The sequence below is a fragment of the Palaemon carinicauda genome, chromosome 5, assembly GCF_036898095.1.
Source record: "Palaemon carinicauda isolate YSFRI2023 chromosome 5, ASM3689809v2, whole genome shotgun sequence".
Taxonomy (NCBI): Eukaryota; Metazoa; Arthropoda; class Malacostraca; order Decapoda; family Palaemonidae; genus Palaemon; species Palaemon carinicauda.
This window is the reverse complement of record NC_090729.1, coordinates 169,453,981-169,461,687: the sequence shown is the minus strand read 5'-3', so window position 1 is coordinate 169,461,687 and position 7,707 is coordinate 169,453,981. Positions and strand designations below refer to the sequence as shown.

The 7,707-nt window shown below is 38.6% G+C and overlaps 1 protein-coding gene across 2 annotated transcripts in view; it reads left to right on the top strand.

Annotated features, from left to right (window-relative positions):
* LOC137641604 (C2 domain-containing protein 5) overlaps positions 1–7,707 on the top strand; it is a 202,801-nt gene that overhangs the window by 959 nt on the left and 194,135 nt on the right. For both annotated transcript variants that reach the window (XM_068374324.1, XM_068374323.1), the window contains exon 2: positions 2,624–2,809. In XM_068374324.1, the coding sequence (XP_068230425.1) occupies positions 2,633–2,809 (177 nt within the window). In that variant the 5' untranslated portion in view covers positions 2,624–2,632. The remainder of the gene's footprint in view (positions 1–2,623; positions 2,810–7,707) is intronic.

Below are 7,707 nucleotides of genomic sequence, written 5' to 3'. Positions count from 1 at the left end.
CCACACACCAGTCACAGGTAGCTCCTGCATGGTTTACAAAATTCCTGGTATTTAGAGCTCCTGAAAGACATTGAATTTTGTTTTAAAATCTTCCAACTGTCCCCTTTTGTCAATTTGTTCTAAAGATGTATTCACATAGAGGAGTTAGTGATTGGAACTACAATAATACGGTCATAAAATTTGATATCTTGTATTGCTCTTTTTATGAGAGGCCTCATAATTCTCAGGCACTTCTTTTTTCATCATGTGATGACTTCATCATTTTGGATGAGTTTGAGCATTCAGATCTGTCTTGTCACAGAAGTATAAATGTGTCGAAAAGATTAATGTATAAATTTAAGCTTTTTTTTACAAAAGGGGATACTGTACTGGTTGCAGACTCGGAAGAGAAACTTGGCCGATTAGTGACAGAATTTGGAAGGGTATGTGAGAGAAGGAATTTGAGAGTTAATGTGAGTAAGAGTAAGGTTATGAGATGTACGAGAAGGGAAGGTGGTGCGAGGTTGAATGGAGAGTTACTTGAGGAGGTGGATCAGTTTAAGTACTTGGGGTCTGTTGTTACAGCAAATGGTGGGGTGGAAGCAGATGTACGTCAGAGAGTGAATGCAGGATGCAAAGTGTTGGGGGCAGTGAAGGGAGTGGTAAAGAATAGAGGTTTGGGCATGAATGTAAAGAGAGTTCTGTATGAGAAAGTGATTGTACCAATTGTGATGTATGGATCAGAGTTGTGGGGAATAAAAATGAAGGAGAGACAAAATTTAATGAGTTTGAGATGAAGTGTCTGAGGAGTATGGCTGGTGTATCTCAAGTAGATAGGGTTAGGAACAAAGTAGTGAGGGTGAGAACGTTTGTAAGAAATGAGTTAGCAGCTAGAGTGGATATGAATATGTTGAGGTGGTTTGGCCATGTTGAGAGAATGGAAAATGGCTGTCTGCTAAAGGTGATGAATGCAAGAGTTGATGGGAGAAGTACAAGAGGACGGTGAAGGTTTGGTGGATGGATGGAGTGAAGATGTGAGAGGGGCAAGAGAGTGTGCTAGAAATAGGAATGAATAGCGAGCGATTGTGACGCAGTTCCAGCAGGCCCTGTTGCTTCCGCCGGTCGCTTTGGATGACCGCGGAGGTAGCAGCTGTAGGAGATTCAGCGTTATGAAGCTTCATCTGTGGTGGATAATGGGGGAGGATGGGGTGTGGCACCCTAGCAGTACCAGCTGAAATCGGTTGAGTCCCTCATTAGGCTGGGAGGAGCGTAGAGAGGAAAGGTCCCCTTTTTTTCATGGTTTGATGTCGGCTACCACCCTAAATTGGGGGAAGTGCCTTGGTATGTGGATGGAGAAAAGGGGAAAATTTGTTGGGGGGAAAAATTTTCTTGGCCAATTGTTGAATCAGAGTATTGTGTCATTAGTGGTGTTTTATTAGTTCAAAATTGTATGCTTAACATTTTAATAGTTTAATCAACATCAGGATTTTGCTCAGTACTGTATATTCAATGTATTTATATTTGGGCACCCACATTTGAAGTTTTGGAACATACCTAAGATTTTTAGAACAAAATAAGTGTACAGTATCTTGACATTTTAATATGGAATGTCTGACCATTGACATTATAAGCCCAAGGGCTCCAACAGGGAAAAATAGCTTAGTGAGGAAAGGAAACAAGGAAATAAGTAAACGATATAAGAAGTAGTGAAAGATCAAAGAAAAATATTTTGAAAAAATTAACAACATTAAAGCATAATTCATATATATTTGCTGCAACTTTGAATTTTTGAAGTTTACTGATTCAACTACATGATAAGGAAGATCATTCCACAACTTTGTCACAGCTGGAATAAAACTTCTAGAATACTGTGTTGTATCAAGCCTCATGATGGAGAAGGCCTGACTATTAGAATTAACTGCATGCCAAGTATTATGAACAGGATGGAACTGTCCAGGAAGATCTGAATGTAAAGGATGGTCAGAATAATGAAAAATCTTATGCAACATGCATAATGAACTAATTAAATGACGGTGCCAAAGATTAATATATAGATCAGTAATATGAAATTTGATATACTTCAAGTTAATGTCTTATAAATTAAGATGATAATTAATCTTAAGGAAGAGGAACAATTAATTGATTTGAATAAAGATGCTTTTCATTCTCGCCTGACAGTAAAAACTATCTGTATCCCTGCAGGTACAAGGTAATGATTCAGGACCCATTGTTTTTTTATTTTGCCTGTTCAGTTGAAAGGACATTAAGCATAGTATGTGAGTCAGTACATTAAATGCCATCAATTATGTATTTTTTGTATTGCAGGTCATAGTTTTTTTTTTTTTTTTTTTTTTTTTTTTTTTTTTTTTTTTTTTTTTTTTTTTTTTTTACTAAGAAAAATGGTAGAGTGACTTAAGATTATTGTTGGAGACAAGATATCTTTTCAGCAAGTGTTGCATTACTTGAATTTTACAATGCCACACTTGACTCCATTGTTTTGTGTTTGTGAGACAGTAGATGAGCTGTACAAAAATTTAGTGAATTTGGAGCTCACAACATGCTGGAAATTTTTATTACTGTATTGTACTTGTTACTTTTTAGTATAAAAGTTTTGTAAACATTTTCCATGCTCTGTTCCTTTCAGGTATAAAAGATGCCTGGGAAAGTGAAAGTGCGAGTTGTAGCAGGCAGGAACTTGCCTGTTATGGACAGATCATCTGACACCACAGATGCCTATGTAGAAGTCAAACTGGGAACCATAACTCACAAGACAGAGGTTTACAGAAAGAGTTTAAACCCGCAATGGAATTCGGAGTGGTTTCGCTTTGAGGTGAGTGAGTGGACTTTAGATAAGCCTGTGAAGCTGTTACTGATCTCTCATTAATTCTGTAAACATATTAATGCAGTATCAGGTAACTTGACTAGTTTTCAAATAAATGAGATGCTGGAAATGACACGATTGTCTACCTGACTTTTCATAATGCTGGTGTTAGTAACTTTAAGAAAGTCTATCATGCTACTTTTAAGAAACCGTGTGTAATTTTGCTTTTGTTTTTCAAATTCGTGTAAATAATATGTAACGTTTTGTGGTTATTTAAGTAGTCATTTAACTCTATTAGATTGTCATTCTCATCTTTGGAAGCTTGCTTTTTTATTAAAGTTGTTATTCATATGGTTTTGTTGTATAAGAATGCATAATTGTATGATCTCCAATACTGGGTCTTTAGAATTAGTTTAGTAAAAGATTGAAAAAAGCCAGTCAGACATTGGTTAGGTTAAGTAAAATTTGGAAATCACATTGCCTGAAATTACATATAAAAATCAGACTATGAGTTTAGTGAGATCAGTGTTACTATATGGACATGAGTTATGGTATGACAATGAAACAATCTTCAATAGATTTAGTAGAACAAAGCCCTCAGAAGGATATTGGGAGCTAAATGGCTGGATGTGAATAAAAATGAAACTATAAGAGAGATTACTTGAGTGCCATATGGTGATGAGATCATGATGAGGGGTAGATGGAGATGGTTTGGGCATGCTCTTTGCACTCTTCAAGAGTGATTAGTTCACCAAATGTTTAGCTGGGCTCCACAAGGCACCAGAAGAGTTGAACAACCTAGGCCTACATGGCTGAGGACTATGAAGTGTGAAGTAGGAGATAATGAATGGAGAAGTATTGAATTAAAAACTCAAAATAGAGACGACTGGTGAAATCTAACCGAGGCACTTTGCATTGGTAAACGTAGGAGGAGATGACGATGAATATACATGAGTAATATTTCAGATATGGGTATACCAAAACAACATTCCCTTTACGTTTGATACTCTTTATTTTTATCATCTATTAAATGTTTCATTAAAATTCAAATAATTGCACAAGCATTTATCAATTGAATATAGATAAAACTGTATTTCACCCTAGCAAGAGTGAACAGAAAATTCTAGTGACATGTGTACTAATTAAATATCGCTTCAGTCTGACAAAAAAAAAAAAAAAAAAAAAAAACTAAAACTAGGATTGAAATGCGTATAGACAAAGTACCGGTATACCGTATTTTCTAAGGTTGAATAAATATGTTGCCTATTGTAACCACATTTGCATTTCATGTTGAAATTGTTCTCATGAAAATCATTTAATGTATCCATTTTGATTCTTAATGATAGTGATAATACATTTGGAGAAAGTACAGTACTTCTGGTAAAAACATTCCCGATAGATATTCAAATTTAATGCCATTTAATTGTTGGATCCCCAATAACTTATTCAGTAGCATAAATCTGACAGTGGGTCTATATAAGGGAATGTTTATTGGGTGATTGACTGAAAGTAATTCAAAGTACCAGCATGTTGGTTTAGATGCTCTTGACTTTATTACCCTGATATTTTTCATGTATTAGAATCACAAAGAGTTACCAGACAGAAATGAAATACAGTAGGTGGTATTTTTATAGGCATAATCATATTTATATAAAAGAAAAAGGTAATCATATTCTTTTCCCTATCGTAGGAGGTTAATTTTCATAGCATATTTGTATTTATATCAGAGAAAAAATCAAATCGTATATAGTAATTCTTTTCATAGGAGTGGAGAATATTTATCTTTTGTTCTTTCTCGCTTTCTCTCCTTGCATTTTGATTTAGTTTAGCATGTTATACATTTTTTTCTTCAATTTATTTAGATTACTGTATTTTACATTATTAAGTTGGCTGAAAAGAAAACCTTTGAGATTGGTTACCATCCATCCATCCTAAAACAAATTGAGTTCCAAGCCCCTACCTGACCCTTAGAGAAGCTTCTTCTTATTAAGTAAGTTACAAAGCTATCTGGAAGAACAGGATGTTGTAAGCCCTAGGCTTCCAACGGAGATAATAGCCCAGTGAGGAAATGAAATTAGGAAATGAATGAACTATAAGAAGTAATGAATGATAAATATCAAGTATCTTATGATCAGTAACAACGTTAAAATAGATATCATATATAAGCTACGGAGAGAGATTTATTTCAACCTTTCAAACGGAAAGGAAGATCAATCTGGTCACAGCTGGAATGAAACTTCTAGAATACTATTGCGTAGTGTTGAACGTTTTGATGGAGAAGGCAAGACTTAAAATTAACTGCATACCTAGTACAGTACTACAGTATATACAGGATGGTAGAGGTTGTGAAGATTTAAATGTAAAGGATGGTTAGAATTAGGAAAAATCTAATGCAACATACATAAAGAACTACCGGTAACTGAAATATGGTGCCAAAGATTAATATCTAGATCAGGAGTAAGAAATTTAACAGACAGCAAGTTGTTGTCCGAAAAATTTAAGAAAGGAGTCAACAGCTGAAGACCAGACATGAGAACAATATTTCAAACAAGGTAGAATGAAAGAATTAGAATATTTTTTCAGAATAGATTGTCAAACTGAAAATCCTAATACTTTCTCTATGTTTAAAGAATGGGAAAATTATCTTCCAAATCCTTTATGCTGAAAAAGGAAAAAAAATGTTGAGTAGAGTAGGGCACGTCACATGTTATCATTTTATCATGTTTGAATAGGTTTTCTTAAAGATTTAAGTTTGATTTTATATTATTGAATAAGAAAGTTATTACATTATACAGTACTGTATTATAAAAAAAAAAGATCTATATAAATTATAATGTCTTTGATTATTAACTAATAATTGTTTTTTTTATGGAAACTATTAAAAATGATTAAATAAGTACTTAAAAATTTCAATATTCTATTCCTGAAATTTAAGTTCTTGATTATCAGAAATACCCAATCTTGTTATACAAATATTAGTTATCAAGTCAGTATGGAACCCATGTGGACAGCCAGTATCTCTCTCTCTCTCTCTCTCTCTCTCTCTCTCTCTCTCTCTCTCTCTCTCTCTCTCTCTCTCTCTCTCTCTCTCTCTCTCATTTATTCTTGATTTTAACTTTCACGAATACAAACCCTTGTTCTTTACATAGAAGGTAGAGACTAGCATAAGCTGGAACACAGCTATGAAATTTTTAATGAGATGTCAATAACTGTCCTGGGTGTTACCAGTGGAAATAGAGAAGCACTGCCTCCACCCTGCTAGCTTGAAACAATTTTGATTCTAACCATGGTTGAGTACATCCTGAACTGGCTTTCAGTAAAGGCTTTAATAATCTTATTCTTCTTCAGGCGTGAGTGTTGACCTTGAGGTTTCTTACATGCAGCTTTGTCCTGTCATAGCAGGCATCTCATACGGCTCTCGTGTCTGTAGAGGTGACGGAACCTCACCGGCTTTGCCCCTCGTGTGGAAAGGACACTCCTGCACAAAGACGTTTCTTTGTACTGAATGTCGGGAGTGGTCATCCTTCCAGTAGGAGCAGTATGGCAGGAGGAAGAAACACTCCAAAAGGAGTTCTTTGCATTTTGGGGCTTCCTTGGAGTTTAAGAAATCCCAACATCTTCCTCCGTCTTCAGGTACTCTCCCCCCGTCTCATCTCATTCGTACTCCTTTGGAGGGCGATTGAGTAAGAGCGATGGCCATTTACTTCTTGGTGATGGTCCAGCACTTTGCTGCAGTAGAGGGGCTTAAGTGTCCCAATGATGGGCTGGGCAATGGCGGTGGGGTAGTTTATCCACCCTGGCAGGCTCAACCATACCGCTAAGGCCAGTTCTGAGAGACCAGACCAAGACTGGACCCCTATAGGCCTTCTCCTTTATTTTAAGATAGGCAAAGGCTAGGAGAAGGAAAACTCCAAAATCAAACCAAACAAGACCCCAACGGCGGAGCTTCCCAGCGCCAGTGGAAGAGGGCAATGCCTGTCAGGCAGGCAACAAGGCTGGCCTTGACATAACAAGAACCCGGCAGCCCGATGCAACCAACATCGGAGAAGCCGCCTGTCTCATATGTCTTGAGCCGTGGTGAAAACGATGTGGGCCAAGTGTGTGTGCGTGGCCGTTGCAAAGCCACGACCACCCAAAACAATATACCGAGCTATTGGCATTCTGTCGTTTCCTCCACCCTTCTTCATCTCTTTCTCACCATCATCATCACCACCAGCAAGTCCTGAGGCGACAGAACCGTGGGTGAAGGGGGCAGGCCTGGATAGCTGGAAGCCCTTAGCCCACGACTGCACTCAGGCGGTGAGTCCAAGATTCAGTCGCTCTCTGGTGACGGTGCCGTGACACCAGAGTTCGGCAGCTGGACCCGTGACTGGGCTGGCCTATTGAGGACACCGCAGCCCACCCCACATGGGGAGGCCCCTAGAAAAGGTGGGGTAAACATCGGACACGGCAAACCCGTCTGGTCAGCTCACCGCGGCTGGCGGACATCCCACTAATGCGGTCGAAACAACAAGACGTGACAAACACCAACCTCCCGGAACGACGTACAGCCCTCGTCTGCAAGGAGTTAGCCCGCTTCAATGTTGATGTGGCGGCTCTTAGCGAGACCAGACTACCCGAAGAGGGCAACATCAGGGAAGCTGGAACAGGCTTCACCATCTTCTGGAAAGGCAAGGCCCTAGAGGAGCCTCGCATCCACGGTGTCGGCTTCGCCATCTGTTCCCAGCTAGTGCAGCAGCACAACCTCGCTCCCAAGGCCATCAGTGAGCGCCTGATGACTGTCCGCATCCCCATCACGCGGGACAGACACCTCACCCTGATCTCTGTCTACGCCCCGACTATGACTTCAACCGATGATAACAAAGCTGCCTTCTACACTCAGCTCGACCGCACCATCCAGGCAGTGC